General features: G+C 38.4%; 5 protein-coding genes across 5 annotated transcripts; 2 read left to right on the top strand and 3 right to left on the bottom strand.

The window, feature by feature from the left end:
* Positions 1-27: 27 nt before the first annotated feature.
* On the top strand, positions 28-1,473 carry GUD1 (guanine deaminase; the record flags this gene model as incomplete). Its single annotated transcript, XM_018364061.1, has 1 exon — positions 28-1,473. The coding sequence occupies one exon, from the start codon at positions 28-30 to the stop codon at positions 1,471-1,473; it is 1,446 nt and encodes a 481-aa protein (XP_018222862.1).
* Positions 1,474-1,678: 205 nt separating this feature from the next.
* On the top strand, positions 1,679-3,580 carry ADY3 (Ady3p; the record flags this gene model as incomplete). The annotated part of the gene is made up of 1 exon (XM_018364060.1): positions 1,679-3,580. The coding sequence occupies one exon, from the start codon at positions 1,679-1,681 to the stop codon at positions 3,578-3,580; it is 1,902 nt and encodes a 633-aa protein (XP_018222861.1).
* Positions 3,581-4,075: 495 nt separating this feature from the next.
* Positions 4,076-7,147, bottom strand: LRG1 (GTPase-activating protein LRG1; the record flags this gene model as incomplete). Its single annotated transcript, XM_018364059.1, has 1 exon — positions 4,076-7,147. One exon carries the CDS (start codon positions 7,145-7,147, stop codon positions 4,076-4,078), a length of 3,072 nt encoding a protein of 1,023 aa, XP_018222860.1.
* Positions 7,148-9,644: 2,497 nt separating this feature from the next.
* DI49_0842 (uncharacterized protein) lies at positions 9,645-10,019 on the bottom strand (the record flags this gene model as incomplete). The annotated part of the gene is made up of 1 exon (XM_018364058.1): positions 9,645-10,019. One exon carries the CDS (start codon positions 10,017-10,019, stop codon positions 9,645-9,647), a length of 375 nt encoding a protein of 124 aa, XP_018222859.1.
* Positions 10,020-11,540: 1,521 nt separating this feature from the next.
* DI49_0841 (uncharacterized protein) lies at positions 11,541-13,253 on the bottom strand (the record flags this gene model as incomplete). The annotated part of the gene is made up of 1 exon (XM_018364057.1): positions 11,541-13,253. One exon carries the CDS (start codon positions 13,251-13,253, stop codon positions 11,541-11,543), a length of 1,713 nt encoding a protein of 570 aa, XP_018222858.1.
* Between the last annotated feature and the right edge of the window lie 3,057 nt (positions 13,254-16,310).

The raw sequence follows: 16,310 nt of genomic DNA, 5'->3' as shown, positions 1-16,310 counted from the left end.
AATGATTGGACACTCCTTTCATGAGGAATGACAAAAAGTAACTTTATTCTGAACAAAGTCAATGATGAACAAACAAGTTTTTTAGTTTTCTTTGGTACATTTGTAGATACCCCTAAATTGGGAGAGCTAAGGATCAGAGAAAGAACATCCATCGGAGTTCTTGATGGAATCATCAAATTTGTGAAGAGAGACTCTTCCGATCCAGTCATGGACTGTTTAGATTATGATGCTAGTCTATCACCGGATGACATTTTAGTGGTGGATATAACGGGAGAAGACAAATCCTGCTTGACCAGTTTTTACTTCCCAGGGTTTATAGATACGCATAATCATATCTCACAGTATCCGAATGTAGGAATATTTGGGAATTCTACTCTATTAGACTGGCTGGAGAAATACACATTTCCTATGGAAGCAGCGCTAGCAAATCAAGATATTGCAAGCGAAGTTTATAATAAAGTAATCGGCAGGACGCTATCTCATGGCACCACGACAGTGGCTTACTATAACACCATTGATGCGAAGTCTGCCAAGCTTTTAGCTCAGATAAGCTCTGTGTTAGGACAGCGAGTGCTTGTTGGAAAAGTTTGCATGGACGCCAATGCACCAGATTATTATATTGAGGACACCAAAACCTCTTATGAAAGTACAGTGAAAATCATCAAATATATAAAAGAAACTCTTGGTGATCCTCTGGTAAATCCTATAGTGACACCAAGGTTTGCGCCCTCCTGCTCAAGAGAATTGATGCAAAAATTATCCAAACTGGTGAAGGATGAAGACCTACATGTGCAAACGCACTTGTCAGAAAACAAAAAGGAGATTCAATGGGTCCAAGAACTGTTTCCTGAATGTACGAACTATACCGATGTATACGACAAATACGGGCTGCTCACAGAAAAAACCGTATTAGCACACTGTGTTCACTTGACAGACGCTGAAGCGAATGTGGTGAGACAACGACGCTGCGGCATCTCCCATTGTCCTATCTCTAACTCTTCTTTGACTTCAGGAGAGTGTAGAGTACGCTGGTTGTTGGACCAGGGCATAAAAGTCGGGCTTGGTACCGACGTTTCAGCAGGTCATTCTTGCAGCATACTAGCTACTGGCAGACAGGCCTTTGCCGTTTCAAGGCATCTGGCAATGAAGGAAAGCGACAATGTCAAATTATCAGTTTCAGAGTGCCTGTATCTAGCAACTATGGGAGGAGCTCAAGTCTTAAACATGGAGGATACCTTGGGTACATTCGAGGTGGGTAAACAGTTTGACGTTCAAGCGATCGATACTGGCACTCCAGGGTCCAACGTCGACACATTCCATTGGCAACTACAAAAGCAAGAGCAAAACCAAGATTTTTACAAAAATCCTCCACTAATTACTAAAGAAGACATCATCGCAAAATGGTTTTTCAATGGTGATGATCGTAACACTACCAAAGTTTGGGTAGCAGGCCGGGTGGTCCACCAGACTTGAACACATCTGTATGCAGAATTTTTATAGTGTACTTCTTTCTTACTGGCAGGCATTAATTTTTTTTTTTTTTTTGGATATCGCGTTTTAGCCGCCGAAGTGGCCATATAAAGAAAGAAAAAACACAAAAAAGTTTGCTCCTGTAAACGATGTCCAAATTGAGTCTGATACCCAAAGCAAAATAGTTGAGAATAAATAAATTATCGTCATGGAAGGCTGGATGACCGATCTTTGGGGCAGGACGGTATCGGGGAGACGGAATTCAGATCGAGTAGAGAAAAATGGGCTCACAGAAACCTCTCAGAGTGCTTCGACTTCACCACTTAAGTTTCCTCGAAGAAACCGTTTACAAACAGTCGGAATAGGAGGCAACGCTTTATCTCCTACTGGTAAGCCTAGTACTTTAGGGAATGCCAGTCCCAATAAATTTATTGCTCATGAGGAACAGGGTTATGTAGATATGGACAGGCCTTCTTCTACTCCCACGAAAACTCTCACAATGCCTCGTGTACTGGAAACTGCAAGAAACTCTGTCGAACTTGTTGTGAAAGATATGAGCTTGGAGCCAAAATTTGAGTTCGCTCACTTAGAAAACGCATTTTGTCTATCTGAAACTACAACTGGTGAAGATGAAGACATTATAAAGCTGAAAGAGGTTAAAGAGAATTCACGTCCTTGCTCTAATGTCGAAGAAGTTTTCAAAGATTATGATCTCCCTAACATGCTAAAAGAAACTCAACTAAAAAATGAGGAGATCGAAATTTTGCGCCAGAAACTTGATGAAAAGGAGAATGTTATTCAAGAATTAAAGAAAAAAGTTACCTTGGATGACACTAGATTTGAAAAAATCAAGTCTTTACAAAAAGCAGTACGTGAAGAGAAAAGCGCTGCTTCAAAAAGACTTAGAATTACACAACATAGTTTACAAACAAAAATTGAATCACTGGAACATCAATTACAAACATCTAAAGATGATAATAAACAGTTAAAGGACGATAGTTCGTTTTACGAGAAAAGGTTGAGTGACGTTTATAGCTACATGCAAAACCTTTCTCTTTTTGGGAAAGACCTTGGTAAATTTATATTAGAAGAGATAAAAACCAGCCAAGCTCCTTCGACTTTCCAAAGCCATTTTACCAAATTTTATCCGGATATCAAAGATGTCAAAGATCCTGAAATTGTGGAACAATGCGAGCAGTTGAAGCAAAGAATATACACGTTGGAGAAAAATGATCGTATACGCCTTGAAAAAATAATTTCTCTTTTCAAATTGACTAGCGAAAGATTGCATTTCATGCAGCAACAACACGGTCAGAAAATAGAGTGTCTCCAGAAGGAGGTGTCTACAAAAGAACAGCAATTCCGATTAGAGAAGAGGAGATGGCATGATGTTTTTAACATTAAGGAGGAAAACTTCCAAAAACTGAAGAACGAATTAAAAGAAAAATTGATACTTAGTGAAAAAGTTCAAAAAAATGCTGAAGATAAACTAAATGAGTATATGAAAGAACATGAAGCAATTATCGGTAGGCTCCAGAGTCAATCTTCAGTTATTGAGAACTTGAACACTCAGATGGAAGAACTAGATAACACGAATAAGAAAATGTCTGAGGAGTTAATGGGAAAACAAGACGAAGCCTTTAAATTTGAAGAAACAATTGGATTTCTTAAAGAGGAAGTACTTCAAGAAAAGCTGAGTTTGAAGGAGTTATATGGTGATGCTTCCACCGAACTTAATTTTGAAACTGTGGGTAAATCGTTTCCACATATCACGAAGGAAAAATATGATTCTTTGGGTCTTGATATACTGATGGACCTTACTTATGTGCAATCCCAAAATCTAATTAAAAATTTGTTAATCGTATTAGATATCCCACTGAAAACATTTTTAAAAGCCGTTCCAACAATTGTTATTCAACTTAGATGTGAGCTTGCGCTTCTTACGAGATTTGCTAATGATTTGAATTTGAAGGTTTTTGGTAAGCAAATAGATTTCAAGAGCAGAAGAAAAATTGCAATGAATGAGTTTCTGAACAATCACGATATTGCCGAAGTAAAGCATCCCCTCAATTATGATTTGCAAGCGCTGTTGAAATATTTCTTCACTTAATTGTAAAGAACATACTAATATATAGAGTATTATTGATAATCATTTTCTGTGGCATTAACTGGATTAATAGTGCAGGAGAAATAAAGATAGACAGGAAATTTTAAATACAACAACTTACAACGAGATAACATACGTATCCTATTGCCTCTTCTTAAACCGTTTATACTTCTTAAGATTATCTCTTTAGCTTACATTATAAACCTGCGAAAGATTAGTCTTTTTCTTGACCAGCTCTGAGATGCCTCTCGACTTAAGAAATTACTCTCATGAACGGTGAATAATACAATGATACAGGTAATTATAAGTACATAATAATGTTACAATTTTTATTTCTGTTAACCAGAAATAAACTATGTTGTATGATAATATAAATAATGTCCACTTTGGTAGCATTCTGTGGAAGTGTCAAAATAGGCAAAAAGAAAGAATACTAAAAGAACTAATAAACTGTTGAGATTTTACAGGAAAGAAGACATAGAGTGAATAAAACAACGTCTACGTATCATTTTCTGTTTTGTTTATTTCACTTTGCACGACCATAGTAGTGGAATCTTTGACGGTGACAGGACTCTTTACATCAAATTCTGAATAGTCGATTGTTTTTTTTTCCAATATGTGAGAAATATGATTGTTAATCGACTCATAGTTATCTAACTTCTGCGACTGCACCTCTCTTAAGAGATTCATCAGAAATTTCGGAACCATTGCCATTTCTTCATTATGGGTGATCAAGTAATCAACAATCTCAATAGCCAAGAAATAATTTTCCCCTTTGTTTTGGGCGAATGAGTCAACTAATCCAGATTCTGGTTCTTCTGAAGCATTGTCATTCGAGGCTTCCTTATGGGGTAAGTATAAGATGTTAGGTGTTATCACTGTGGACAAATTATGGATGTCCATCTTTGATCCCATTTCATTCTCAATGTAGGAGAAAGAAGATGTCCAATGCAAAAATGATAACAGTGCTTCAAGTAAGTTGCGGTTGTATGAAGGCAACAAGGAATATATCAACAGTATAATGCGCTGTTTCTCATCCTCTGAGTCGACTTTGGAAGCTTTGATCCACATGTCATATAAATCAGTTGACAAAATGGGATCGGGCAGTTCTCTTATAAATTTTTTTAACAGAGCTGATAATTGAATCGCATTTTCTTTTGAAAAATCAGGTGCTTCAGTTGGGTTGCTGTCAATGGTAGCGGTTAGTTCCCTTAGTCTTCTTATATTCCCATTTTTCCTAAAAATACCCTCCACTGACATATCCATTTGCCTCAAAGATGATATCAGCTCGTCAATTATTATAGGGATTCTGATTTTAACGGGACCTACACCTAAATCAGAATCGACACCCCATTTTTCACATAGTATGTCCAACGGGGTACCAAAGACAGTTTTAGGTATGGTTTTTTTGGGTTCCATGCTCATCATAACTCTCATTTTGTTCCAGAAGCTACCTGCCAATATTTGCTTTTCGTTTGAAAAAATCATAGATTCCAAATTATTAAAATTGGGGTCCATTTTGGATATCAAGTGTTTGCTAGTTAACAATGATAAACTGATGGCCTTGATTATCGATAACTCCGTTGTATTCAGTTCTGAATAATAGACTCCACTTTTTTTGGGAGCGATATTGGAAGCTTCGTCATCAGTTTCCTTTAATTTTTTAAAGTGCGTAAATGCGTTTGGCCTTAACTCTCTTGCCTGTTCAGCGGCTACAATACGAGAAATATCGTCTAACGTTAACGTTTTCGTATTACTAAAAACATTTTCACGCGTACTAACTTGCTGATTAACAGACAGATCATCTGTTTGAATCACTAGATTCTTGTTATCTCCTTGTTTCGTTGGATCATTTAAGTCTGTTTCTGTAGTTTCCAATATGACTGATTTTCTGGCTTGTTGTTTGTTATGAGTAACTCGGACGCTCTCTCTTCTTGATCTTAATCGTTTAATGTCATTCAATGTTCTAATGTAGGTTTGTTCGTTCAGCATAGTACTCTGTAAGGGAGTACTGCCGGCTTTATTAGAGGCTCTCGATTTCAACATAACAGTTCTTGATTTAACTAGGGCAATTTTTAAGAGAAAAATTAGCTGCGCCAGCTTAGTGACGAATCTGAAGCCCGGTACGGAAGCAGGATCATCGATCGAACAATGAGAACATAATATTCTTTTCTTCTCTTTATTGAAAGTGGGGTCTGTTAAGCTCATCGGATTAATTTTCTTTTGGCATGAGGAGCAGACGAAACAGGCTATATGCCACCTATACTCATAGAATTGAACACATTCCTCTTGTATATATTTGTTGCAACCAGCACAACTATCTGTAGCGTTAACAGGCGTCTTGATGAATTGAAATGGATTCTCTTCGAAAAGCTCATTCTTTTCCACTTCCCTCAAAAATTTTAGCAACGGATTTACCGAGCGAATTGTTTTGTTGTTTTCTAAGCTTGTGTATAATCCAAATCTAGTCAGTAGCTTTAGAAAATGAGCCAGTCCAGTAATAACGGACATGAAAGACGATATTGTAATAGTCTCGTTCTTGCTTTCTGTCCCCAACTTTCTCAACAATTGTAAGTATATCATTATCTTTGTGGATAAGTTTTTGGGAAATTTGCTGTATTTGTTGATAGCCATTGCATTGTTGTCAACGCACTCTGATTCGTGGCCGATGGACATGTTATTATTGGTTGACAGGTTCAGAGTGTCGAGCCCTTTAAAGAGACATTCAATTTTCAGCACCAATAAGGCTGTAGATTCTATACCTTTCAATTGGTCATTACTTGTTAGGTATTGAAACATATCGGAAATGCACGAAGCTGCTTCTTCCTCAAAACGGTATAAAACCGACCATGTTTTAGATAGAATAAAGTTAAATGCCTGCATTTGTTTATCTAACTCGTAAGCCGTTGGATTTAAATCATTGTCCTTCGCATTGGGGCTATACTCTAGCTTGGGAAGATACTGTAAACCAACGGTGTCAGCAGCCAGATTTACATGCCAGTACTTATGAATCCCATAACATTCTGGGTGCCAACAATGTATTTCTTCACCTTTGGGAAACTCGATATATTGATCTGATATTGGAAATTCACAGCCTTTACAACGTTTGGAGAAATACTTTAAAAAATGGTACTTACAATACAATTGGTCCTCGTACATGAAACATTTTTTTACACCACAGGGGGTAGCACAGATTGTACAGGAGAAATGCTCTTCATCATATCTGTAACCGAATGCAGTATAATATAAACCACGTAATGGTGTATCACATACGTGGCATAACAAATTATGCCTTCTAAAATAATCGTATTGACATAGCAAGATAGGTTCACTCGTCTTGCTCACTTGGTATGGAAAGTACTTGGGTTTCAAAGGCTTTCTACAGTCTTGACATGTAAAGCAGTTTTCGTGGTAGTATTTACCCAGCGCCTTCAACGTCGTCTTCGTTCGTTGGCTATCTTGTACAACTTGCTTGTTACAATGAGCACAGATTTTCTTCTGGTTTTTTATATGCATGGTCATCGGAGCCGTGGTATTAAGTGATCGATAACCAGCTGAGTTTTGAATCATATTTGCCTCGGGTGGTTGTCCAGTATTTTGGTTTGTTGCTCTTTGTTGTTCGACTGAATACAGGTTTGGTATCTTTAATGGGAAAAGTGCAAAATTTATATCTAAGCAAAGACGGAATAGTTCGGATGGGAAGCCCAATTGCCGGTTTCTAGCAAGAAGAGCTTTGGTTCTCTCAAAGAAAGAGATTTACATAATTTAAATTCTCAAATGACGTTTCAGATACAGTTTTCCTATTTGTTTTTCGATATGTTTACATCTTTCGCGGCCACCGTACCCGGCATTTTTCAAAGTGAAAAAGGCTCCATCAAAACGACAAGGACAATTGTCAAAAATGTGTTTCGTCAAGACTAGTATTAGAATTCAACTCGAATCGTTATGGTACGACCTGTACCACTATGCGAATAGTGACAGTACATTCCGTTTAACAAGGGATTATTTATATCTGGGATCCGAAAAGGCTGCATTCTGAAAACTAGAGGAGGACAAAAATGAATCCTCATGTAAAAAGCGCATGTTACCTATCCCAAATCTTAGACCTACGCCACTGGTTATGGTCCACCATATCTTTTGAAGTACCTAAGTCCATCATAAATTTTTTCCCGCTAGAAATGAAATGTGCGCATACTTGTCTTCGTCACATATTTCTAAAACCATTGATAATATTTTGTCAAATAAATTTTCGAATCCTTGCGATTTTTTGAGTTTCCTTCATCACAAAATGCAACAGTAGTTTCAATTTCTCTTGAAACAATCTCATAGTTCTTGGTATTCATGCTTTTGTTAAGTCAGAATCAGTAACAGCGATTTTGATCCGTGCTTTGTTCAACATTGTGGAAGCAATTTGAAAGTAAATGAAAAACGCTGTACTCAAAAAATTTCTTAATTTATTTTTGCCTTCCACAGCGTCCCCATCAACTAGCGGCCAGTGCTATCTTTGCAAAGGCAACGTACAAGAGAAGTCGAAATGACTGATGACTGGTTTACTTTTCATGCAGTTCCTAATATTATAACCTGTAGGCTACCGTACCCTCAAGAAATTAGATATCTTTGTTAGTTAATAATAATTGGCCATAAGTTCAGGAATTGAGAAGTGCGTGCTTTGATAAAAAGCCGTTTCGACAAATTTGAATCTGTCTAATAGATATCCCATCAATAAGGTCTCTTGACAAAATTGAGCGTTTAGTCAACAATTTTCAATCAAGAACTAATCGAAAGTTTCCATATGGATACTTCTAGAACCAGTTTGAAACTAGTTAGAACTCTTTGTATGATGTAGTTAAGGCGCAGTGAATACTTGTCTGCATAAGAAGACGGGGAACGTGATGCATCATCTTCAAGAACTTGATAAAAAATCCATTTTTATTCTTCGATATATTGTTAACATGAACAGCGACAATTATCAGGTGAAGCATCCTACTGTTTTCAAAACTCGGCACCTCGAGCAAAGGCACTCGAGCATATTTGTAATCTCAATACAAAGCTTCTGTAAGGTCATGAAAAAATGGCGGATCTTCCGTTATTTAAACTGGTTTTTGACGGCGTTGGTAGATCGAATAACGTTTAAATGAGTGCTCGCCGGATCGCCGTTATCAAACAAAGTTCTAACGTATTATCATAATCATAAAATGCCTTGTCAGAATTTTTTGTTATGTACGTTGCACCCTTTTCCCATGGATATTACGCGGTTTTAAGAAGATATTTGCGTCTACCAAGTAGGTCACATCAAATATTGTCAACTATGTATTTCATGAAACTGAAGGGAGCTACGAATGGTGTCACCATCTGATGTGGCTGTGAATTATTGGTAGGCTTTGAAAACTATAAAGCCTTAAGATAGAAAAACCGCACTCAATAAAAATGTGTTACATTGCAGCAAACCAAAGTAGTAGTGGACGTCCTTTACCTCTGCATTTTCTCTTCCTAACACTATGCATACGTGTACCAAATGCTAACCGTTGGTCTAGTTTTGCTGAGGCATACGTCATCTTCCCGTAGCTGTTGAAAGACTCCCAACGCACGTCAAAGTTTACAATAACTTGACCGCTGTGGCCTACCTCACATATGAAAAGCGGACATTATATGCAGTGTCTTTCTTTTGAAATCTCAAGTAATTATTGCCACACTAAGTCGATGAGGTTTACCTCGTTCAAACGTAAATATATCAAACCAACACAATGGTAGTTTGTGCTCTGCACTGCATCTTTTCGTTGAGAAAGAAACAAACCTGGCGCTATTGTATTCGTATTCGATTTGTGTTTATGTAGTATATTTATTATATGCGATGGCCGTATTGGTTCAAATATGTTTGAACGTTGCTCAATTATTGAGGCTTTGCTAGCAATTGCATCCTTATAGGCTTTCTCTAAGGTTGTGTTGTCTATTAAATACCCTAGAGGCGCTGTCAAGTACACCAAAACCACAGCTATCCTATGGCATCGAACTCAAAAGACGTTAATAACCAAACGTTCGACTTCTCATTGTCAGTAGTGTGATAAACTCACACGATGGCATAAGTTATAAGTATCAGGAATATCATGATTTTGATGAGGGAATGAGAAGCTGTAGGGATACGTGCGCCGGCATTAGTTTCTGCATCCTTCCCTTCAAAAAAGCCACAATAATAAAAAGCAGTTAAATCATAACTTGCATTTGTATAGCCCTCGTTACCACACGTAAACGTCTGTGGACTTGAGGCAGGCGTGGCAACCAGAAATATGTCATGCCCTGTTTGATAGGCTGGAAAATCTTCTTTGGGATTCTGCTTCGCTTCGCGCATACCACAGTTATAAACCTCCTTTGGTGAGAAAGTTTGATTCATGTAGTCATGCTTACCGCACCTAAACAGTAGTGCATTTCCATCAGTCACGTTCATTTTTATTTTCTTTGTGGTACTTTTCCCCTATAGTTATGTGTCAATTGAAGTGTGCAGTTCTACTCCAATCGTGGTTCTACATACATTGTGTTATATATAAACTCCGCCTACGCCAGCTGGAGAATCTGTTGCAACCGAAGGTTCAACAGATTCACCAGTTATGACTCGAAGAGGAAAAGAAGCGGTACCTTTTTCTAAGAAAAGACGCAGAACAAAAGGGTCTTTCCTCGGGCGAACAACGTCAATATTAGGACGAAAAACACTTCTAATTTCAATGGACCCTGAAGGGTTTCGTAGATACTGTGGCGAGATTTTTGTATTGGAAAACTCCCAAAACGGGAATTGGGCAGGACTAAACTTTTCCAAAACTCAGCTGTTCGTTCAGCATAAAATTTTTTTTGTTGTACGCAGATATTGAAGCCTATCCTAGGAAAAACTCTTTATGTGCGCAGGAGAGAATGATTGATACATGCAGAGAAAAATAAGCGATACCACCTGGAGAGAAAACCCGTAGAATGGCTTTTTTTCAAATGGCGTGGGCACTGTGACAATTGAGAAGAAAAGGCAGCGCTTACAAGAATGTGGCGAGGTGTGTGGGTGCGCTGCCTGAAAGAAAACGTTCGGCCGTTTCCGCGTGAACCCAACTTGAGCGGCTAAATTGGTCATGTAAGAAAAAGCAGGTAGTTGCGAGAGAAGTTCGGCAATACAAGGCCAGAGAGGATACCACTGGCTTTCTTGAGCCTATTCAGATAGATTCAATACTACTTCTGCAGTGTTTTTTTTCACCAAATTCTTGTTTTTATAGCCTAGTTGAAGTCACTGAGCTGCAGCATCATGCTATATTTTGCAATGTTGCTTTTGACAAAAGAACTGGAAACTATAGCTAAACGTAAAAAAAAAAGCAATAAATGAAGTAGTCGTATCGAATCTGTGTTAAGACATGCCAGGACTTTCTAATTTAAAAGACCTGACTAATGCTAACTTACACCTCGTTAATTCTCAACGATAAAATATTCTTTAGTTAGCTTCTGTAGTTAAGCCTCCTACACCTACGCATAAAGGTTCTTTTGAAATGAGCGGTATAGAAAACTGGACTTAATTATGTGTCATAACGGCTGCTAAATGAACTATGCTAATTATATTTCTACTGTTCTATACATCGCGATATATTCGTTTAGACTACCTGAGAACATCGGCCCAGTCAACCATAGCATTAGAAGCATTTGTTTTAGATGCCTGCTTCACGTAGACCTAAAATAAGTGCAAGCAAGATCTAGATCCCGAAAATTAGAACATCAACGAAATTATCTAAGACCACCGCCGGAACTGCAGCAACCATTAAAATGGCAAACAGTAAATAAACGCCAGCATTTTGGAACTGGTCATAATACTTCAAATAGTATCATAAACATCATTAATTACTTTTAACATAAAGCATATACGTATATAATTAAAATAATTAAATCTAAGCAAATATGCATTCACTTAGACAATAAAAAAAGGTGGAATAAACTTCACTCTTTAATAACTCAATTGGCCCTTCTTCAAGTATGCAATATTCTCCTTTATGATTTGACTTGTTGGCTTCTCAAAGATGTCATCAATCTCCTCTAAAGTTCTATTCTTTGTTTCTGGCATACATAGCAATTGGTATGGGATACCAATTGCAAGAGCGATACCACCGTAAAACCCTAAGGTTAAACCTGTATATGTCATTGCTTCTTTCATTTTTTCGAAGTTGTAAGTCACGGTAAAGGCAAACAAGTAAAGCAAAGCAGAAGACACTGTCATACCAGCTGATCTGGTTCCCAATGAAAATGACTCTGAAGGTAGGACCCATGTTAATGCTGCGTAGGATCCAAAAGCCATGTTATATATGATTTGACCAGTCAAATATACACCTTCTGCTGCTGCCATGTGTGTTTTCAAGTTTATTTGATAGCCGACACCGACGAGCACCAAACCAACGATAAATATAATGATGGTCATTGCCCATGTACGTCTACCGAATCTATCCATCCATAAAATAGCAGGAACGGTACCAATTAATAGTGCTGCACCACCAACCATTGACATTGCTACAGATTGTTTATCACCGAACCCAATATTCTTCATTAGCGTGGACATGTAATACATGATGGCATTAATACCAGTTAATTGACCCAGACCAATCATCATACAGGAATATACCAAAGCACGGCGGTTACGTGGAACACGGACCAAATCAAACAATGATTGAAACCTTGATTCGTTTGCATGTAACTCTCTGTCGTGCGAAGCAACGTCTCTAAGTTCCAAAAATTCGATTTTATTGCCTTCTTCTTTCACATCTCTTAGTCTTTTCCAGACGTTCCAGGATTCACCGACACGGCCCTTATGCATCAACCAACGTGGAGATTCAGGCAGGAATAATAAACCAATAAACAACGTGGTCGAGAACACAAGCGACGAACCGACCATGTATCTCCAGCCTCCCTTAACATCAAAGAAAATCACACCAACAATATAACCAAACAATTCGCCCAGCGCAATATTAAATTGGTACAGGGACACCAGACTACCTCTAACTGAAGATGGAACAGATTCTGCAATGTATACACCAATACCACCACCTTCTAAACCAACACCGACACCGATCAAAAATCTACCAGCATACATTTCGTGATGGTTAGAAGCAGCTGCACAAACAATAGCACCAATTGTGTAAAAGACACAAGAAATAGCCAAAGACTTTTTACGACCAAAATATTCACTAAAGGGAGTTAGCAATATAGAACCAGCGACAGCACCTAGAGGCATTAAAGAAGAAACTAGTGATGCTTCATGTGTAGAAAGGTGCAACATTTTGTTCATACCAATGGAAGCACCAGAGATAATAGATTGATCTATACCAGATAGAATACCAGCAAATGCTGCAAAAGTTCCCAGCATTAAAACCATATTTTTTTTATTTTCAAATTCAACTTCGAATTCCAAAGCTTTCATTTTGCCCCAAAAGGAGCGATCTCTTTTGAACGAATCACCTAATTCATCCAAGGCTCTCACTTCTTCTTCTAGATTTAGGTCTGGATTGAATACAGATGATGTCTTACCGGCCTCATCATCGTCCAAATCAAACTTTTTTGGGGTAGGATCTTCAAAGATTTCCTTTGTTGCTGGCTTCTCCATCTCTACATGAGAAACGCTTGTCGAGGATCCTTGCGAATCCGCATACGACGCGTTAACATGTGACATTATTATTTCTTTTTATATTCTTTTGTTTATATACGTTGTTCACTGATGATCTTTCCATGAAACAAACTAATACATAATCTGCAATTGCAAGAAGTTGACAAACAAGACAATTTCTACTGGCTTTTATATCACAAATTTTCGAAACATTTCAACAAAAAGTATTTTTGTCATCTCAGTCAGTACCACCGGAATAGTCTATTTTTTCTTTCTTGTTTCTGATTCTTGCTTTACCCCACCGAATAAAAATCTTAATCAAGATGCTTTCGGAACAATGTTTTACGCTACCCCTTCTTCTTAGTGTTGCACAACATTACAAAAAAAACTTTCAGGGGCACATCCGGGGGACCGGCAACACTGGCGCGCAGCTTGAGTCAAGATAAAAAAACTGTTCCAGCCAATTCTTCCAGTGGGCGCTAACAGGACAAGAATGGCGCTATGGAGTTTTCTATCGCGGGGCTGAGGAATGCCGCAGGAGTAGATTGTCGGAATAAATAAAAACCACCAGACGCGCCAAGATTAAGCCGACCAAAAGAAACTTTATTTCACATGTGTGGGGAAACGGCAACAGAAAGAGCCGCACGTGGAAAAATGCACTGGGCTTTTCGTAGTCACCCCTCTTTGAAGCCGGAATTAAAATTAGATAATGTTTCTTGGAAGTTCGACCGGTTGGAGGAATATTGCCTGTTTTCGCGGGGTACTGTGGTAAGTATTGTTGGGAATGTACTTCGACGGCAGCACACTTCTTGGATTTTCAACCTCTTTACCAGGACATATACACTATTTGTCCAAGGCAGCAGTAAAATAAATCTCTGGTACCTCGCGAGTAGTGTTTTCGTGTTGTTCGAAAAGGGGGAACTTTTGTGGGAGCTGCAAGAAGCTACGAGACGGAGCCGAGGACGCGACACGGAAATTGCAGACACTGCATATTTTTTTTTCATTTAACTTTGTCCTGCCACAGGGGCTGTCTGTTAGTAAATGTCGTAAACAGTCACGAGAGTTACGGACTAAGCAGCCTTTTCTGTAAGCTCGTGGTTCGTAAATCCGGTTTAGAGCACACACCCGAATTGGTACTCTACACACTGCGTGCGCTAGCTTAGGATTTGAAAAACTATCATATGCATACTCATGTTTTTGAAGGTAACGGCAAAAGGACGCTTGATCTGTAAGGGTGAATTTTAAAATGGGAGCTTAAATTTTGAGACTTGAGAAGATACCGGCGCAGGGCGCTGTGTTTGTTGGGGTAATTGACATAATCTTAAAAGGTGGCGATAGTTAGTCTATGGGAAGGCACAACCATCGAATTCTTGAGTAGTGTGTGTGTGACACGAGCGAAGGCGCTAATACGACCATATAGTACATTACAGTTATTGCAGTTTTTGCTCGTATAATCTAAGTAATACAGCTGGAAAAGATTTTTTAAACATGTTATGGAAATTGCATTTGTTTAGCGTAGCATATCAACGTGCAAGTTGTTGCTGTTTGCAGTTGGTGCGATATGTATATTAATATGTGATAGTATTTTTCCAGATGTAGGGGAGTCCGGTGGTATTGTTATCATTATCGATACATCAAGATATGCGACCTCGATAGTACTCATTTAACTGTTTGTTCCTAATGTATCAAGAACGTTTCTTTAGTGTTAGATGCCCAGTTACATTATTCTAAGGTTAGCAGGACGTCTGAGAGTCATGTCTTGAGGCCTGTGCTGTAGTCCTTTGCAATACCAACAATATGAGGACTCTGTATAGTAAGGTCTGTAGACAATATAGCACGGTCCATTAAAGTGTTGCTGTAATACTAAGAGATATAATAACACGAGTCAGTTTAAGATTTGCAAAGTAAACTGTTGCTGTCATCTCAGCGTCATTATAGTTTTGGGTTCCATGACTGAAAAAAATCCAAAAATGCGCCAGAATATCAGGCGTTATAACAGATAGGACGTATGCAACTATCGTAGTTTAAAGTTCGTAAAAATTATGGTGTTGCTTTTATACAATCGTCGAGATGCGTGATCGAAGTGCTGATGGTGAGGTGTTGGCATCTATTATATCGGAGGTCTGTCGTATTAATATTTTATTATGTGGAAGCAGAGTGTAGTACCAAATAACGAATATAAGGTGAGACGATGCGTTCTAAGCAATTTTTTGTCTTTTACGGCATAGCACAGGATTATGGTAGTGGGTGTAGGGTGCGCTGTTCTGTGACTTTAATGTTACAGAAATGATAGTGTGTACCAAGGTGTGTGACAGCTGCATTGAATTGAGCGTGGAGTAATCTTTTCATATGATAAGATTGTTGGGGTATCATGCCTGTTTTCATTGAAGGGCACTTGTGAAATATAACCTGTATAATATCGAAAGCGGCATCAACGAGTGTTTTGGGCGAGAAGTGGCAGGTAGAGAATTTTGGAATGACTGTGTATCGTTATAGTGAATAATTTGGATATGCATAAAAGAATGCTGTCGTGATATAATGGAGGAAGCTGTAGTCTGGTAGCAAATGAATCATTTTGCTGTTTCAATATCAGTGAGGTAGATTGCATGCTCATTCGATGGTACAGTTGAGATGTGGGTGGTTTCCAGGTCCATGAATATTTATTCTTTTTGTATCATCATGATCGTTAAAGACAAGCAAAGCTAATTAAAAGCTCTATGTGGCGTATTATCTTGCTAAGATAGGCGATGGTTCAAGGTCCAGTGTATTATCGGGGAGGTGATATGGTTTGGTTTTTGAAAGCATGTGGAGCGATTCGGAATAAGGTAGCTGGCAGCTTATGATATAAGGCCTGTAAATTAAACTTGAGGAATGAAATAAAAGGAACGAGGTCGCCATCCGGCAACGGATATAATGACTGGTGCAGGTATGTATAGTCCTAACTTACGAGTGTGTGCTTTTAATTTCAATCGCTAATGAGTGCAAAAATAAAGGAGATAATACCAAAACACACCATACGTAGCAAATACCGGTGTCATGCCGCAGTTCAGGGATAGGAGAGATGCTATAAATCCAAAATAAGGCTAGGGAGATGGGTCAGTTTACTATGGAGGGAACGCGACA

This window comes from Saccharomyces eubayanus, chromosome IV (assembly GCF_001298625.1).
Source record: "Saccharomyces eubayanus strain FM1318 chromosome IV, whole genome shotgun sequence".
In the NCBI taxonomy this organism is placed as follows: Eukaryota; Fungi; Ascomycota; class Saccharomycetes; order Saccharomycetales; family Saccharomycetaceae; genus Saccharomyces; species Saccharomyces eubayanus.
Note: the sequence above shows the minus strand (reverse complement) of the source record. Positions and strands in the feature narration are given on the sequence as shown.